The 18,923-nt window shown below is 49.8% G+C and overlaps 1 protein-coding gene and 1 long non-coding RNA gene across 2 annotated transcripts; one reads left to right on the top strand and one right to left on the bottom strand.

Annotated features, from left to right (window-relative positions):
• The first annotated feature begins 9 nt into the window (after nucleotides 1-9).
• LOC119468434 lies at nucleotides 10-2,158 on the top strand. The gene is made up of 2 exons (XR_005197111.1): nucleotides 10-1,783; nucleotides 1,938-2,158. It is a non-coding gene; the product is annotated as an uncharacterized LOC119468434 (long non-coding RNA).
• Nucleotides 2,159-13,762: 11,604 nt separating this feature from the next.
• Nucleotides 13,763-15,751, bottom strand: FOXE3 (forkhead box E3). The gene has a single exon (XM_017510089.1). The coding sequence runs from the start codon at nucleotides 15,495-15,497 to the stop codon at nucleotides 14,538-14,540; it is 960 nt and encodes a 319-aa protein (XP_017365578.1). The 5' UTR covers nucleotides 15,498-15,751; the 3' UTR covers nucleotides 13,763-14,537.
• Nucleotides 15,752-18,923: the final 3,172 nt, after the last annotated feature.

Below are 18,923 nucleotides of genomic sequence, written 5' to 3'. Positions count from 1 at the left end.
TTTTGCGAAGAATACGCTGCTATCAGTGACCTCCGGGTCATCTCTCCCCTCTCTTCCTTACGGTTTGCATAAACGAGCTGTTTTCGGCTCTGGGAAAGAAAAGCCATCCAGCGATTATGTGGATCTAATTAAGTCAGTTGGGATACTGGCAGAGAGCGGCACTGGCTGGAGGCGGAGTTTGTTCCGAAGGACTATGGAAGGATCGCACACGGCCCTTTTCAGCTGCTCGAGCTCGGCCGGCGCCTGGCTGCAAACGGAAGCCTGAACTGGGCTGGGGAGCTATGCCCGCAGACTTCTCATTTTATTCACAAAACTGGCCAGCCTCGGGGAAAGCTTTGAGGCTAGGGCTAGCCCCCTCCTTCCCACTCCAGACCGAGCTACGGCTCCAAAATGAGACAGCTGTCTAGCCTTAGCCCGTACATTTCCTTTCTCCACCCGGATCTTCGGCTGCTCAGGAGCGATCAGCTCCCTTAGCCGGGAGACTCCAGATCCTGTGACCTGCGGGGGCAGACCTCAGATGTGTTCGCGTTGGCATGCACAGAAATGACTGGGGCCCCAGTGTGTGCACCTTCAACTCTGCAGCCCACCTGCCCTCTTCCAGGCGCTGGCACAAGGGCAGGTGCCTCCGCCGTAGCGTCTACACGTCTGCCAGGCAAAGTTCGAAAGTACGAATTTCCATCTTCTTTTTCCACTACTCCTGGCCATTTCCATTCCCAGCCCCATCCCCTCCACCCCAAACCGTGAACTATGTGGTAGGGGGCTCGCTTAAGCACCCTGCACTCGAGTACTGCCGCGGTGGCGGCCAAAGTGAGCTGCGGAGCCTGTCGGCTGCTGTTTGTGGGAAGAGGGTTGCGACCTCAGGAGAGAGTGAAAACAGCGCCGCTTGAAAAGCACCAGTTCCGAAGATCCACAGAGTTCATGGAGTGGTAGAGAAGGCTCCATGCTCTTGAGAGCAGAGGTGGACAGGGTCAGTGGGGGCCGCTTCCGGGTGTGTGGGGGCGAGAACCTCAGGTCTAAGTGCGCTCTTCTGGGCCGAGCCTCTTTTTCTCTATCCTCACGTGTCTGCCCTCTGGACAACAGTGGCTCCGTATGGTGGGCTGCGACCCTGACTGACGGGCCTATCTTGCGTCCTGTGTCCTGCATCCTCCAGACCTCACACGCGGTTTTCCCCTCCAGACCTGACGCTTGGTGTCCAACAGTGGACCCAGCAGGACTGCCTGGAAGGCTCATCATCCAGGCAAAGCCTGAAGCCATGCTACCTGGTCGGGGACTGCAAACCTGCTTGGAGTCAGCAGTGAGACCCTAGCGGGGAAGGAGAATGTGTGAGGGTGCGCCTGGGTTGAGGGTCTGTGACTGTAGCATGGAAAAGGAGGACTTCATGCAGGGATGGCCCTGTGGGATAGCCAAGAATACTTCAGCGGCAGCTTCCTTCCTACCAATTACACGCGGCCTTCTGACACAGTGGCACTTCAGCAACTGGACGCCCTTCCCAGGCCCTGAATTGGGGCAGGGCAGGAGGGAGGGTGCAGAACCATAGGGACCTATTTCCCAGGCAGTGTAACTGGCAAGGCCGTAAGTCTTCTCGTGGGCGCAGAAATATTGCCAGGTCCCTGTGTCCTCTGGGCAGATGCAGAGCCGTGTAAGCCTCACAGAAGCGGAGCCAGGGGAACAGCGGGAGCTCTGGCTTGGCGGTACGGACGCTAGTGATGGATTCCTGGGGAACAGCGACCTCTGGAGGAACCTCTCATCCACGCAAAGAGTCAGGAGCTAGACAGAGGACAAGGTCTGAGACCCAGCACACTTTCCTCACCCTACTCCCGTTCCACCCGCTTGGAAAAGTTATCCAAAGACTTAAAACCTCCGGACTCCACTCTTTGCTTATGTTTGCCTTTTTTTTTTTTTCCAACCTGTACCCCCGTTTCAAATCCCTGCTCCAGAAAGAAGCCTTCTGGAGAGCTCAGTTCATCTTCCCCCTTCCTGCTCTGAGCTCATTCTCAGGCCATACTGCACAGCCGACCTGCTTCCTGCTGGATCTTCTCCAAAAAGACCGTGAATCCACTCCACCCGTGCTTTGAGTTGCATGGTGGGCATCCCATTCCCGCCCAACCACCTCACCCAACCCCCCAGTAAATAAAGACTGAAGTTATTCATTCCAAAATTGGACTGTAGATTTTTTCAAAGCTAATTTTGCCGATGGGGAAATTGAGACCCAGAGAGAGGGATGACTTGCTCACAACCACACAGCAAACTGGTAGCAGAGGTAGCACTAGAACCCTAGTATCCCATTTCCCAGGCCAGGGTCCTCTTCATCTCACCCGGATGGGGAACAGGTAATCTGGCAGAAAACTCACTTTGATAGGTGAGAAGTGAAGGGGGGGGGAGGATTGGCATAGGAACAGGGAAATTGGCATAGGAACCTCAGAGGAAACTGAGAGGGTGTCACTGCTCCAGGATGGGGCAGTGAGGAAGGCAGGGAGAGGGCAGTGCCATGCTGGGAGGTCAGACCCTTCTTTCCCCCATCCTCAGCCTAGATTAAGATACTTGGAAGGGCTCCATATTTCAGGGCTTGGCTTCATTTCTTACATCAGCAGGTGGGAAGGGCTAAGGTCTGGGAACAGATTCAACTCTGGCAAATACCACCCTCCCCCATCCACCACCACCACCCAAGAGAAGGAGCAGCTGAGAAACTTCTCCTGCTAATACACTCAGAGGGCACTGCTGAGACCCCAGATCAACAGGAGGCCTTCTGGTACTTGTGATTACAGAGTTAATGGAGAAGGTGGAAGTGTGATTTGCACAAGGCTCCAGTGATACCTGCTACCTGCTCAACAACCTGAGGCTTTTCCAGGGTTGCATCACTTTCTGGATATAGGGTGCTTGTCTGCACAGGATACCTGGCAGCCTGGCCTCTACCTGCTTGTTCAGACTTACCTCCAACTCCTGCACTCTACTCATACCTGAGTTGCTCTTCCCTCTTCACCTTTGCAGATGGCTCACTTCTCCTAGTCCTTCTTAGTTCATTTCACACATCAAGTTTGTGAGATGCTTTCCCTGACAACACTTCTGCGCTCACCTGACTCCCACCCATGTTCCCAAAGCTCTTAGCTCTGTCTGTTTTCATTATTTGTTTTTCAGTCTGTAGATTTTATTATAGACTGGGGTCCCCAACCTTTTTTGGCACCAGGGACCAGTGTCATGGAAAACAGTTTTTCCACGGACCAAGGTGGTAGTGGGCAGGTTTTGGGATGAAACCATTCCACCTCATATCATGCCATCAGGCATTAGTTAGATTCTCCTAAGGAGCATGCAACAGGCTGGGCGCAGTGGCTCACACTGATCTCAACACTTTGTGAGGCCGAGGTGGGTGGATCATGTGAGGTCAGGAATTTGAGATCAACCTGGCCAAACCCCGTGAAACCCTGCCTCTACTAAAAATACAAAAAAAATTAGCCAGGCATGGTAGCAGGTGTCTGTAGTCCCAGCTACTTGGGAGGCTGAGGCAGGAGAATTCTTTGAACCCAGGAGGTGGAGGTTGCAGTGAGCTAAGATCGCACTATTGCACTCCAGCCTGGGGAACAGAGCAAGAGTCCAGTCTCAAAAATAAAAAATAAGGAACACGCACCCTAGATCCTTCACATGCGCAGTTCATGATAGAGTTCATGCTCCTATGAGAATCTAATGCCACCACTGATCTGACAGGAGACAGAGCTTAGGTGGTAATACTCGCTCACCCGCAGCTGACCTTCTGCTGTGTGGCTGGGTTCCTAACAGATCACCAGCTAGGTACCAGTTAGTGGCCCAGAGGTTGGGGATCCCTGCTTTAGACAGAGCTGCTTGAGAACAGGGCTCATAGTGTGTTCATCTTTATCTTTCCCTCTGCAAAATGGGGATAGTAATTGTACCTACCTCATTGGATTGCTGTAAGGATTAAATGAGATGATGCACATAAAGCACTTAGCCTACTGCCTGAAACTGAAAGAGCTCAAAAATGTTTTGCATCGTCATTATTAATCACTCTACCTCCTGCCTGGCACAAAGCGTGACACACAGTAGGTGCTCAATTAATGTTAGATATGTGGATATATTAATGAAAGAAGAAAGAAAGGTATGACATATCTCTCTCTGTCTGGGACCCCCTATAGAATTCTAGGGAGTTCATCAGTAGATCATCAATAGAACTTTCTTCGTTGAGAACAAAGGTTGTATCTCAGATCGTCAACAGAACTATGTGTTCGCTGAGAATAGAGGTTGCTTCTCCCCAATCAGTCTCCATCCTTGAGGGGAGGAGAATATGTCTCCTTCAGACAGAGTTCCTCCTCTTCATCTTCTGCCTAGGTCAGCCCCAAATGGTGACAACTGCTACATGAGCTGACATCACAGATCTGGGCAACCCCAGAGGTTCCCAGTCTGCCAAGGGCCTCATTTCCAGCCGTGAAGTTTGACTCCCCATTAGTTACAAGAACACCTCTCACAGGGGCTCTGTGTGATCTTCCCTCGTCCACGCCCTCCTTCAAAGCTGGGGCCACTCATTTCTGGGGGACTAGAGACAATGAAATAGGACATCTTAAACAGTAGGGGAACAGATTTTATAGAATGATCCTATGGTCAGAAGAAGGGAGTCACAACTGGGGGACCAGCTGGGGAGACAGCAGCATTTGGCAGGAAGCCTGGAGGCCTGAATGGTAGAGGTCCAAAAAGCTGGTTCCCTACACCTGCCATGGATGCCCAGGATTTGGGGGCTAAAAAGGAAAAGGAGCCACCACCCTGGATGGATTGATAGCCAGAGCAGAGCATACCCCAGAGTGGGCGTGGCAAGTACCCATGCTTCCCAAATCCAGAGGCCAGGATACCTTGTGAAGGGGCTCTGGTGGCAGACTGATGGGAAGGCCCTGGAGAAGAAGGAAGTGGGGTTTGAGAAGGTGAAAATCTGACTATGATCACCAAAGGTCCCTTTGAGAAATAAAAGGGGACTGCTGTTGAAAGGAGCTAGTGTGACCACACAGGGGCTTGGTGCCATGGCAAGGGCTGCATAGAAACCCACTTCCATGGATTTCTCCTGTTGCTGTACCTTCACACATATGGTATGAAGTGTACAAAGTCATATTGCAGTGCTGTTTGGAATGCCAAAAGGTTGGAAACAACATAAATGTCTATCAGTAGGGGACTGGGTAAGCAAATAATGAAACATCTAAAAAAAGGACTAGTGTACGGTACAAGTAGAATATAGAAGTCTTTATGTACTCATCTGGAAAAGGCTCCAAGATACATTGTTTGTTTGTTTGTTTGTTTGTTGTTTTTGTTTTGTTTTTGAGACTGAGTCTTGCTCTGTCACCCAGGCTGGAGTGCAGTGATATGATCTCGGCCCACTGCAACCTCTACCTCCCAGGTTCAAGCTATTCTGCTGCCTCAGCCTCCCAAGTAACTGGGATTACAGGCATGTTGCCCTGGCTAATTTTGTATTTTTTATAGAGTCAGGGTTTCACCTTGTTGGCCAGTCTGGTCTCAAACTCCTGACCTCAAGTGATCTACCCACCTTGGCCTCCCAAAGTGCTGGGATTACACACATGAGCCACCACACCCAGCCACGATACATTGTTGAGTGAAAAAAAAAAAAATAAAGATGTATACAACAGTGTAAACATGCATCTAGTTGTGTTTTTCAAAGATAATGTATATTTGTATTGGTTTATGTGTGCAACAAAAATATCTAGAAGGATGAACAAAAATCTAGTAACTGATTATCCACTAGGACAAATTGAAAACAAAAATGGGAGACTTCGTGGATAATTGTTTTTATAATTGCAAAGCCAAGTGAAGTGAATGTATTACTTATTCAACAATTAAATAAAAACTTTAAAAGAAACAGTTGGATTATTTCAATAAATAAGGTTGAGTATGCAGGACATAAGAATAATAAAAACCGTTTTATAGGCTCCAACTTGAGAATATGGTTGGTGGCTATGAATGTTGAAAGCAAGGGATGTGAATTCAGACATGTGAGGTGCCTGTGAGTGTCACCTGCCTGCCCATCAGACAGGGAAGCAGTTGAGTCTTCTAGCTAGGACCCCAGATTTTCCACCTTTCCCCCTGTTCTGTTCCCATCCCTGTGTCTTTGACTCCCTCTCTCTGTCGGTCCCATCTAAATCACTTTGAAAGTAGTCAGTATTTTCAGTCTGCTGGCTGGACAGAGATTAGGATGGATAGAGGAAGAAGGAGTTTCATAGGAGCAGGAGCGGCAGACCCTCCCCTCCCTCCTTTCAGAACTCCAACCTATCACCTCCAGGAAGCCTTCCCTTGTGAAGCCCACAAAACCGCAGCCCCTTCATAACTCAGGGAGACAGACTGATGCCCAGGGTGGGGCCTATGTCTCCATCAAGCAGGGTCCAGGCCTCTTGTCTCTAAGCCTCATCAACCCCCTCAGCCCCAAGTCCAGCCTCCAGATAAGGACAGTTCAAACCAAACCTGCAGTATGCCCAGTGCTGGCCAGGCTGCCCAGTTAGGGACATAGTGGAGCAGGGAAGACACGGTCAGACAGGGTAGAAAATCCTCACCCATCATCACAGTGCTTTAGCAGTCACAAAGGCTGTCCCTACCCAGGCAGAGAGGATGGGGCACATTCTCTATTTCCAGAGGTGACTGGGGCTGAAGTCAAGGTAGAGGCTGGAACTGGTAAGTGACTAAAGGGACCTAGCAGCCCCTCATCTCAAAAAGCACTCTATATACTATATTGTCATCTGCCATCATTTGAGCTCTCTGAGCAGGGACAGTGTCTGATCCATCCCTGAGTACTCAGCTGGGAAAGAGAACAGGGCCTGGCACAATCAAGGCACTTGGGAAGAGGCAGTAATTGCTATGAAGGGCAGAGAAAGGAAAGGACTTGCCTAAATGTTTGACCTGGGATTAGACCCCAGGTTTTCTGCCCCCAGCCCAGTCCCCTTTCTTCTGTCTCCCTCTTACAGAGTAAATAAATTGGCTGCACCTACGGCCACCAACCTCACACCCATTCCAATTTCACTTCCAGTGGAGCAACTACCAAATCCTGCCAAGGGGAAGCAGGGAGGATGGAAGATCTGGGAGAGCTTTCTAGAGAAGGTGGGAACTGCAGCTAGTTTTCTTCTTCTACACCAAACAATTGGGTTCCCTGCTTCCCTTTCAGCCACCAGAGGCCCCTGTCAGCCCAAATTAGCATCAAAATGGATCTTGACTTCATTCCAATGATTTCCTGCTCAAATCAGGTGCATATGAAGTGGCCAATAGGTGGCGCTTTCATCTCCAAAAATTGACGGGAGAAAGGAGATTAGAAAGAGGGAAAGGGGAGAGAGGGGAGTATAGGAGTGTGGAGAGGAAATAGGAAGTGGAAGACAGAGAAAAAAAAAAAGAAAAAAGAATAAACCAAAGACCTGGCATCATGGCTTGAAAAGGCTCCTTTCAAGATTGGGACTGTGAGTGTGTGTGTGTGTGGGTGTAGGGGAAGGGGCTATTAGGGTGAGCTGAAGAATTTTATTTGGTGCCTGGGGCTTTTCAGTCAAGTTTCCACCTCCACTTGTTTCTTCCTGAGAGAAAGGAGAATGACTTTGAAGTCAGGCAGACCTGGAAGCAAGTCCTGGATCAGTCACTTTGCAGCTTGACCTGGGCAAGTCACTTAGCCTTTATGAGCCCGGTTTTCATCATCTATCTATAAAGTTGATGATGTACAGCTCCTACAATGGGGAGCAAATCATTCTAAGAATGTCTTCTTTGCATTGCAGGAATAAACTGCACAATTGCATATTTTTTTGGTAACACAGTAAGTTCAATTTGCTGATGTTTTGATGAGCTTTGCATCACCTTTCATATGTAAGATTAGGCTATATTTTGTGTATTTCTTTAGTAAGTTTTGATAACATAATTAGATAACATAGTAGGTAGAATTGGGATGACTTTCATTTTTTATGTGTTCTGGAGCAGTGTATGTAAATAAAGAAATAGGTTCCTCGGTGGTTTGACAGAATTCACAGGGAAAAATGGCTAACCTAGGTGCTCTCTGGTGGGAGCAGTGGAGGAACCACCTCTGAAAATGTTTTCAGTAACTTCTGAGCTAAACGGTCTATTGAAATTAGTTATTCCTTTTTTAAATTTCTTTTTTTTTTTTTTTTTTTAATGAATGAGAGGTACTTATGTTGCCCAGGCTAACCTTGAACGCATAGCCTCACCTCATCAAGGACCAGGACAACTGGCCTGAGCAACAGCAGCTCCCAAAATTCGTTACTCCTTAAATCAGCAAAGCCAGACAAGGGGTGTCTGCCAGCCAAATGACCACTCCAAGCTTTCAGGGTTGGCCTGAGGCTAAATTCAATTAAATGGGAAAATGTTTGGCCTTGGTGGAATAGGACGATGTTAGCCAGTGGCTGATTCTTTTTATAGCTTTGCATATCTACTTTTTTCCACTTGCACCTCGCCTCTATCAAACCATCCTTGTTTCCTGCCTCGATGCTGCGGTAGCCTTGTAACTCATCTCCCTACCCCACCCCAGATCCCCTCTGACTCTGTCTCCATGGCATATTTGGGGCTATGAAATTTCCTCTGAGCACAAGTTTGGCTATATCCTTTAGGTTTTAATATGTACTGTTCTTACCTTTATTAAGTTAGAAATAGCCTGTAATGGCAACTTTCTTCTAACCAAAAAGTTATTTATTTAGGTAAATGTCTTAAAATGTTTAATTGCTTAGTTTGAAGTATGGTCCAAGAATGTATTCTTATTCATGTAGGAATCTATAAAAAATTTTTAATGTTTTTTTTTCACAATAGTAAGCACACTTATATAAGCATATTCTGGATCACATGGGTGACTTCTTTATAAGAGATACCTGATACTTAAAGTCTTTTTTCAGACAGAGCCTTGCTCTGTTGCCCAGGCTGAAGTACAGTGGTGCAATCTCGGCTCACTGCAACCTCTGCCTCCTGGGTTCAAGTGATTCTTCTGCCTCCCAAGTAGCTGGGACTACAGGTGCGTGCCACCACGCCTAGCTAACTTTTTGTGTTTTTAGTAGAGATAGGGGTTCACCATGTTAGCCAGTTGGTCTCCATCTCCTGAGCTCGTGATCCACCTCAGCCTCCCAAAGTGCTGGGATTACAGGCGTGAGCCACCATGCCCGGCCCTTATTTGCATTTGTTATCAGGTAGTGCTACTTTAGTCTTGAGATGAGGAAAAAAAAAAAAAAAAAAATGTAGATTTTATAAATGCATGCTGTGTTTGGTATCAAACCCACTGGTATCATGGCCTGCTACATGAAGGAATGCCTGCAGTTCATTCAAAAGAAAAAAAAATGGTGTTAACCAGCATGCTAGTGCATGCCTGTAGTCCCAGCTACTCGAGAGGCTGAGGCAGGAGGATCGATTGAACCCAGGAAGTCAAGCCTGCAGTGTAGTATGGTTGCACGACTCCACTCCACCCTGGTGGCAGAGTGATACCCTGTCTCAAAAAATAAATTAAATTAAAATTTAAAATGGTGACTTTAGTCATCACATGGCCCAAGGAATGACAAACCCGGAAAACCTGCTATGGAGAAGCCAGAGCCACATTCATTGTGCAAGTGATGTAGTTTCAGCAAAACTCCTGAGTAGCTTGGGCTACAGGCATATGCCACCATGCCCGGCTAATTGTTTGCATTTTTAGTAGAGATAGGGTTTCACTGTGTTAGCTAGGATGGTCTCGATCTCCTGACCTCAAGATCTGCCTGCCTCGGCCTCCCAAAGTGCTGGGATTACAGGTGTGAGCCACTGCGCCTGGCCACAATATATTCTTTTACATTTTACTAATGTTATGAACTTGAATTTTTATTTCATTGTTGTTTGAATTTAACTTATAAACAATTTTAACAATCACATTAAGAAATACTAGTCTAAGGAATTTATACCTGCAAATACTGACATTATAACAAAAAAATTAAAGTCAATACTGGAAGTCCACAGAATTCTTTCCCTTTAAAAGTAAACCACAACAACCTGTATCATGCAAAATCCCCTCACTGGATCTCTCAAAACCAATCTAGTCACTACAGTGGAGGGCTCTCCTGAAGGAGCCTCTCTGTTGCCATGTTTGCCAGTGTTCCGGCCTAGGGCATCACTTTCCTGTGTACTCAATTTTCTGTGTGCCAGAGTGATGTTGGCTTCTTTCTTGAGCTGAATCCAGAAGGCCCTCAAACCAGCTCAGCACCATCCTGGGCCCAAAGCGACCCTCCCTGTGTTCCAAGTCCCCCTGAGTCAGGAAGCCAACCATCCCAGGGCTCCTCTCAGATTTCCTTCTCCTATAAGGAAATCTCAAGAGTTCTCCTGCCAAAACTCTAACCCCTCATTTCCATAACACTACCCCACCTTCCCTGCTTCCCTGCAGGTAAAGCATACTAACCGGAGAAAACATCTCCCATTCTCTGATTCCCTCCAAAAAAAAAGTCTACAGAGAAGCACAGCATTGACTCAAATTTATTTCATTGTCAAATGACCTATTAGCTCAGAAATTACCGACAACATGCCTAGCTTCTCATGCTAAGACCATTTCAGATGTGCAAAGTTTCCAAAACATTTTATCTTGACTGAAACAAGGGAATAAACTAAGAAAAAGGGAAGATATGGACATCAGGAAGTAGATCCAAAACAGGACACAGAATTCCCAAGGTAATGGTGAAGGAAAGTTCTAGCTCCAGCTCTGTTCAGCAGACCTGGAGCACCATCAGTCCAAATGAGTGAAGGATGGAGGGCGCTGGGAGAGATGCCCCAGAGAGGGAAAGACACAACCACCAAAAGCAGTGATAGGTTTCCTGATAAGTTTGACCTCACCTCATGAAAAGCGTTACTGGAAGTATGGGAAGATTTAGCTTCCCACAGATTTAGCTTTGTACCTTTGTAGGTACAAAGGAAGTTGAGCAAATGAAAAATTAAGGCATTATTAAGTCTAGGTAAAATAAAAAGTTGCACACACACACAAAAGGAATTATAATCTTAGTACACTAGTAGCTTATCACAGAACAATAGTTACATAGTAACAATGTAAATGCTAAAACTTTATTTCACCAAAAGTTGGTAATTTGAGGGGGAATGGAAGGAGATAGAGATTTTAGAGGTAAATGATCATCTATAATAATAGGAAGTTTTAATTGTTACTGTTTCAAAAGAGAGGAATATAAGCATGGAAATATGGAATTATATTTCAAGAGAAGGAAATATGAATTGAAAGTAGATTCTTGTATACAACAAAATAGAGATTCTGAGAGTGGTGCAAGATACCACTAAAAGCCTTTGATTGCTATTTGACTTGTTAGATTATGTAATTGTTTCGATTTTTTTTTTAATTTTTTTTGAAACGGAGTCTTGTTCTGTTGCTCAGGCTGAAGTGTAATGGTGGATCTTGGCTCACTGTAAACTCTGCCTCCCGGGTTCAAGAGATTCTCCTGCCTCAGCCGCCCAAGTAGCTGGGATTACAGGCATGCGCCACCACACCCAGCTCCTTTTTGTATTTTTAGTAGAGACAGGGTTTCACCATGTTGGCCAGGTTGGTCTTGAACTCCTGACCTCAGGTGATCTGCCTGCCTCGACGTCCTAAAGTGCTGGGATTGCAGGTGTGAGCCACTGCGCCCAGCCTGACAAAGGAAAATTAAGGAGGCATTTAAAAAATAAAAATCTGATTTTTCAGTTCAGGGGTGACTCTCCTAGTATTTCCCTCCAGATATTTTCTACCTGTCCTCGAAGTGTTTCAAGATCCTGGGACCAAGACCTGCAGGGTGGTAGCAAGAATGGAATTCAGAGCTCGGGAAGCCGTTCCTGGCTTCAGGAGAGCCACAAGGGTCCTTTCCTTCTCTGGGATTTCTTGGACTAGGAAGGAATTTATCAACAGGTGCTCTGAAGCAGAAGGAGGGGCTATAACACCATTTGGAGCAAAAGAAAATTTGCATTTTGATCTTTACGGAGCTCTACTTCCTAGAGAACGGAAGGCTGGATCTTTCACTACCTACTGGGCCTAGGGAGGGGCAGTTTTCAAAACTTACAAGTGGGGAAATAGCTCCACCTTCACTTCTTTTGCTCTTTCCATAGGTCACTGTGAGGATTTCGAGTGAGAACGGATAAGAAAGTGCCTAAGTCAAAGTACTATCCACTAAGTCATTATTCTGTAAGTCAGGCACAGTATCAGACAGCAAGGATTCATGCCTTCAAGCAGTCAAAATATGTTAAGTGAAGGACTGCTGTGCATCAGGCAACTCAGATCTGATCCTCACTTTTTCAAAGGGGCCAAGAGCTGAGGGAGGGGTTCTATCCAGGTCACTTCCTAACACACTGTGCAAACCTACCACCCTATCCCCAAAGAGGGCCTTCCTGGATTTTCTTTTCTTTTTTTTTTTTCTCCAAAGCTACCGAAAACCTGGATTTTCATACTTTCTCCTCTATGGGCGGCCCATTGTCCCACCCTTACCTTCCATCACCACCCTGAGCTTCAAACTCTGGTATCGAAGAGGCACATCCTGCATGCAAATCACACTCACCCTGGGTTCAAGACACACTGACTCCCTCCCCCATCTTCTACCGCTAATGCAAGCTCAACAACACTGGGAGCCCTGGGGCCCAGAATCTTGGAAAAGCCTGATGCTTAGCATTTGGGTCAGCACCAGACAGCAGGACAGGGTCAAAGGCCAACTCCCTCCCTCACACCTCTGAGTCCCCACTCAGTGCTGCCCTGTCCTTGGTGCTGGGGACAGTCACGAAACCCCTCAGGTCCCTTCTGCCCCATCTTACAATCCATCAAGGGAGGTAAGACAAGGGGCATAGTGCAGTGTCCGGAAGTTCAGAGGGCATGGGTTGTGGTTCTGTGGCCTGGCCTCACTTTTTATAGTAAGGAGCTCTATCTATCTATCTATCTATCTATTTATCTATATATATATATAGTAAGGAGCTCTCTCTCTATATATATAGATAGATCTATCTCTCTCTCTCTATCTCTCTCTCTCTCTCTCTCTCTCTCTATATATATATATATATATATATATATATATTTATTTATTTATTTATTTATTGAGATGGGGTCTCATTATGCTAGGCCAGGCTGGTCTTGAACTCCTGGACTCAACGGATCCTCCTGCCTTGGCCTCCCAAAACGCTGGGACTACAGGCATGAGCCAGCATGCCCTGCCAGATTCTGCATTTCTAACAAGCTCCCAGGTGATGTTGTAGGTCTGTGGACCACACTTTGAGTGCAAGGCTCTAGAGCACTTACTTACCTTATTTATCTGAGCAGTGATGGTTGGATTAATGTCTCTTCCCCACTGGCCCACAACCTCCATGAGGCAGGGGTTTTGCCCATCCATTCAGTGATATTTCCCCAGTGCCTAGCACAGGCTCAGCACATTAACCGGACGAGTGAATCAATGGCCCATGCTCCTTTATCCATGGGAGTTGGGAATAACCCCAGATAGCAGGCAACCCGCTGCCCAGATACAGTCACACAAGTGTGTACACACACATGCCCAGCCCATCTCGTCTCTACCGGGCTGAGATGCAGGAGATGGCATTTGACTAGGCCTACTATGTGCACAGCTATGGCGGAATCACTTCCTTTTTAAAACAAAATTGTGTTAGCCACTAATCCTGCTGGAGAATCACTTCCTAATCCCACTTCATGAACTTCTGATTGATGCCTGATGAGGAGGTTCACCCCATGCGGCAACCCAAGGTCTGAAACAAAGCTCCCCTGGTCTCCCCAGACCTCTCCCGCAAGTCACCAGCCAGCACACCAAGCCCAGAAAAAGGTTTCTTTCTTTTTAATTAAACCAGCTTTAGTTAAAAATAATAACCCAATAAGTCCTAAGTTTTCAGGAGGTTGGGCAGACATAAAGGCCCACTAACTCCCCTTTCAGTCAGGAGCCCTGGTGCTACCTGTCTCTGAAATCTCCAAGAAGCGTCCTCAGGGCGTGAAGTGGGCAGCCGGGAGTGTCTACGTGGAAGGGAGGCTCTCTCGCAGGAAGAAGCTGAGGGCAGACAGGTAAGTGGAGGTGGGGGGCAAACTTGTGGGGAAATGAAGGGAGGCTAGCGAGTAAGTCATGAGCCCAGGAGTCTGACCTCTAACGTGTCGGAAAAACCTGAGGGAAGTTTGATGAAGTACAGTGGGTGGAAGAGGCGGCTTGGGATCGCAGATCTGGCTTCCAAAGGCTTGGAACTCACTAGGAAACCTGGGTGGGGACTCACTGGAGGCGGGGCAGCTCCGGGGCAAAGGACCCACTGACAGCGCTGGGGGAGAGGGGGCCACAAAGCTGGGGGTGCTCACAAGTGGAGGGAGAAGAAATGAGAGGCTCGCAGGTCACAGGGGACGCTTCGGTCCCGTGGTGAGATGGTGGCAGCCTCCCCAGGGATGGGGGACAGAGAAGGATGTAGCAGAAATCTGAGCCCAGGAAGCCAAGACGAGACTCGCGCAGGGTGTGTTCCCAGCTGGGGTGGCGGCCAGAGGTGGGGCGCTCGCGGACGGCGCCGCAGGCCCAGGGGACAGGCGCACAGGTGCCTGCCCGCAGGGCGCAGGCTCACAGGTAGCGCTCCAGCCCCGACGCGAAGCCTGGCTGTCTCAGGTAGGCCTCCCCCGGGCTGAGCGGGCCGAGCGCGGCTGCCGGCCCCGCCAAGGCCAGGAGGGGCTCGGCGGGCAGCGGGCCGGGGCCGGGGCGGGTCGCAGGCAACACCAGGCGGTCGGGGGCCTGCGAGTAGAGCTGCGGGGAGGCGGCGGCCGCGCAGGGCGGGAAGGCAGAGGCGGCGGCGTCGGGCGCAGCGCAGCAGGGCGGTTCGGGGGCGCCCAGTCCCCCCAGCTCGGGCTGCAGGCTGACCAGGCTGTCGACGCTGAACAGGCGCGCGGGCGGCGCGGGGCCCGGGCCGGCAGGGGGCGGCGGCGCCAGCAGCGCTGGGCTGTGCGCGGGCGCGTAGGACGCGTAGGGGAAGGGGAGCGGCGGCCCAGGCGGCGCGGCCGCGTGCGCCGGCAGCTCGGCGCGCTTGAAGCGCTTGCGGCGCCGCAGGAAGCTGCCGTTGTCGAACATGTCGGCGGCCGCGGGGTCCAGCGTCCAGTAGTTGCCCTTGCCCGGGTTGCCCGGCTCGCGGGGCACCTTGACGAAGCAGTCGTTGAGCGTGAGGTTGTGGCGGATGCTGTTCTGCCACTTGCGCGGGCTGTCGCGGTAGAAGGCGAAGCGCTCGGTGATGAAGCGGTAGATGGCGGCCAGCGTGAGGCGGCGGCCCGGGGCGTGCGCCAGAGCCATGGCGATGAGCGCGATGTACGAGTAGGGCGGCTTCCCGCGCTGCAGGGGCCGCCGCCGCCGCCGCCCCGGGCCCGGCACTGGCGTGGGGGCCGCCTCCCCGCGGCCCGCCGCAGCCTCCTCGGGCTCCCGACCAGGCTCAGCTCCCGCGAGCGGCGACGGCGGCGGCCCCGACGGCGCGACCGCGGGCAGGACGGGGAAGCCAGAGAAAGCGGCGGGCGGATCCATGTTGCTACGCCCCGCCATAGGCTGCGGCAGCCCCTGCCCGCGCGGCTCCGGGACGGCAGGGGCCGCCGAGCCGCTTTATATATGAACACGGCCCTTTCCCTCCCCCCACCACTCCGCACCACCGCGAGGGGAGAGAGCTCAGGCCTTCCCTGCTAGCCAGCACCTCCCCTCTAATTTCCTCTCCCAGCCCCCTTACTCTGTTCACGGTACCTTCCTCCATTTCGCCCCTCCCTCTCTGCCTTTGGATCCGTTTTTCCCAGACCCAGTCACCCCTTCCCCATCTGGGTTAGGTCAGCCCTGGCCCTGGCCCCATCCCACTGTATTGGTCAGCCCTCTTCCCTTTCCACCCCTCCCTCAACCCCCTCTCCTTTGGATCATTCCCAATCACAAATCCACCCATTCACTCTCCCAGCCCCCTCCCCATTTTGCTCCTCCCGATAGTCGGTCCTCACGTCTTCCTCCTGTCCTTCCATCCCCAGCTGGGACGGAGATGAAGGCCGCCTTGCCAGCCCTCACTGTCCTGATTGGGAGGCGTCAGGCCCACTTGCAGATATTAGGGAACCTGGGCCTAGGTAATGAAGCAGCAGGGCAGGCGAAGCCAGGCCGATTTTGTCTCTGGGAGGATGTTTGGCTGCTCCAGATCAGGGTCACCATCTCGCCTCTCTGCCACCCACCTCTGCCATACCCCTGTCCTGCCCTCCCTCCAGGCCTGGAGATCGTTCTTTGAAAAAACAAAATTGTGAAAAGCGGTGCGACCTCTTTAAATCAAGAGCCCACAGGAAGTCCACAACTTGGAGTTGCCCTTCTGGCTGCCTCCTCTCCACACCCCTCCTGTTGGAAAAAACAGCTTCTCTTCACACACAGACACACACACACACACACACACACACACACAGTACAAAATGCAGGCTTCCACAGACTGTGAGTCTTAAGGAGCCACATTTCTGACCCAGAAACACCACACACACATCTCACAGGGGATAGGGGGTCTTTGGCAGTTTTTGTTAAAAACTCAGTCTGGGAAATTCCACCCACAACTACCATCCAGAGGGATGCAGCACCCAGCCTATTTTGGGAAACCTCTTCTCCAAAGAGACAGCAGAGAACCATCCCCAGCTGCAAGGGAACCACAGGGTGAAGGAGCCTTGTCTTAAAAGTGTCTCGTCCTGGGGACAGGTAGATCAACAGACTTAGACGTGGAGCAGGGCTGGAAGGAAAGTGAGCCCAGAGGTGCCTGAGGTGCTGAGTTTGAGGAGAGCTCAATCTCAGAGTCTTGCAGGGACAGTCAGCACTTGAAAGCCAGGGCCTCCTTAAATTGGGGGCCCTTGGTGTCTCACTTGCCCCACCCTAGTCCCTGAGCCCAGGTATAGGTGTCCCCAGGTATAGGTGACCAAAGCTAGTTATAGCAGGCCTGTTAATTCCAAACTCAAAATCCAGCTCAAAATCCAAACTCAAAGCATGGAGCTCAAGGGCCCCTCTCTCAGCTCCAATCTCAGCTGATGACATCACAGCCACCATTACTGAGCATTTTGTATTTGGTAAACACTTTATGTACATTATTGCACTTAAGTTTGGGCACCCTGTGAGGTGAGTACTGTTATTATTCCTATTTTGCAAATGAGGAAACTAAGGTTCTGAGAGGTTAAGTGGTTTCCCTGACTTCACACAGCTAGTAGTAAGTGGTAGAGCTGGAATTAAATGTGAAGTTCAAAGCTGTAGCACCCCACTCTTCTAAGAATGCCATCCTTTAAAGCTGAGCTAAGACATTAGAGATTAATAGTTGAGAGTATTTCCAGCTTCCACAACTTTAGCTGCCAAAGTCGATTCTTAGCTTCTCTCCTCACCTCCTGCTCAGTATATCCAGTGCCGCTTGGGCATAACCACGTGGATATTTCAAGTCATCTCACACCCAAATGTCCTAATGAAATGCATCTCTTCCTCTACCCAGTACATTCTTCAGCCCTGGCTGGCTCTCCTTACAGCATTCCATACCTCAGCAAATGGACCTCTCCCCTCTCTGTCCCACCACCACCAGACTAAAGTGTGGTTGTCATCATCTTGGGCTCCTCCCTCCCCACTCACTCTCGACATTCAGGCAACTCCCAAGTACTGTCTATTCCACATGGATCCTAGATCCATCCCTCCTTCAGTTCTCCTAGCCTCCGTTCAGCCATCATCACTTACCAAGCACTTCTGGACCAGTCCCTTTGCGAGTGTTCCACGCAAGACAGAAATGAAGACTCAAAATCTGGTGGAGAGACAGACAACTGCCAGCTATGAGAGAGGTGGGCAGAGGGGCTGTGGAAGCAGAGAGGAAGGAGATAACACTTGGAGATCTAGAGACAATCTCTAACCCACAATAGTGAAGAATCAGCTCAGTTTATATTCTAGCAGGTCCTGACTCAGAACCCTCTTCAACCTCCCCACCAGCCTGCTTTTTTTTTTTTTTTTTTTTTTTGAGACATAGTCTCACTGTGTCACCCAGGCTGGAGTGTAGCAGTGCAAGCTTGGCTCACTGCAACTTCCAATTCCCAGGTTCAAATGTTTCTCCTGCCTCAGCCCCCTAAGTAGCTGGGACTACAGGTGCCCACCACCACGCCCGGCTAATTTTTGAATTTCTAGTAGAGACAGGGTTTCACCGTGTCTCTACTAAAAATAGAGAGACCATTGGTCAGGCTGGTCTCGAACTCCTGGCCTCATGATCCACTCTCCTCAGCCCCCTAAAGTGCTGGGATTACAGGCGCAAGCCACTGAGCCCCATCCCACCCTGCATTCTACCGCCTGAACGCCGGCCATATGGAACACAAGGCGGTACAGTCACAATGCCCAGCTCACCAAAGAAGAAAGCAACACAAGCCACTGCAGCATCAGGAATCTAGCTTCAGGAGCAGCGACCTGGGGCCAGTTCTCATTCAAACCTCAGTTTCCTCAAACAGAATAATGGAAGCAATCATGCCCCCCCTCAGCATTATGAGACCCAAATGAGATCATGTATGAAAGTACCTGACCCACAGGGGCACTTAGCAAGAGGTGCTTTGTTTTCCTGGTACACAATTGGCATAGTCAGTATTAAAACAGGGGAAGGAGAGAGGCAGAGCCAGAGGAGTTATTTTAGCACCTGCATATTTTCAACCAGGTGCAACACCATCCTGCACCTAGACTCGGGCAAAGAGCAGAGATGACAAAGTCTCATACACTGCCTTTCCCACCTTCCCTTAGGGATGGAGCTCCTCTGAAGCCCCTACCACAGCCTCCATCTCACACCTCCAAGTAGTGAGGGGGTTGAGGGAAAAGTGGCTTTTATTACCACCCGTGCCTATGTTCTGTTTCCTTGTACTTTCAGTTTTCCATTCAATGTGTACAGCCTAGGACATAGTACATGTTCAATAAATGAAACTGAATGTGTGGTTGGCTATGCTAATCCTGGGAAGGGTGGGGGTGGGG

This window comes from Cebus imitator, unplaced genomic scaffold, assembly GCF_001604975.1.
Source record: "Cebus imitator isolate Cc_AM_T3 unplaced genomic scaffold, Cebus_imitator-1.0 Scaffold430, whole genome shotgun sequence".
Lineage (NCBI taxonomy): Eukaryota > Metazoa > Chordata > Mammalia > Primates > Cebidae > Cebus > Cebus imitator.
The sequence above is the reverse complement of the archived record's forward strand: the minus strand, read 5'-3'. Positions and strand labels throughout refer to the sequence as shown.

Excerpts from the sequence above, each read along its gene's own strand:
- FOXE3 (XM_017510089.1), bottom strand. The coding sequence starts at position 15,497 with ATGGCGGGGCGTAGCAACATGGATCCGCCCGCCGCTTTCTCTGGCTTC.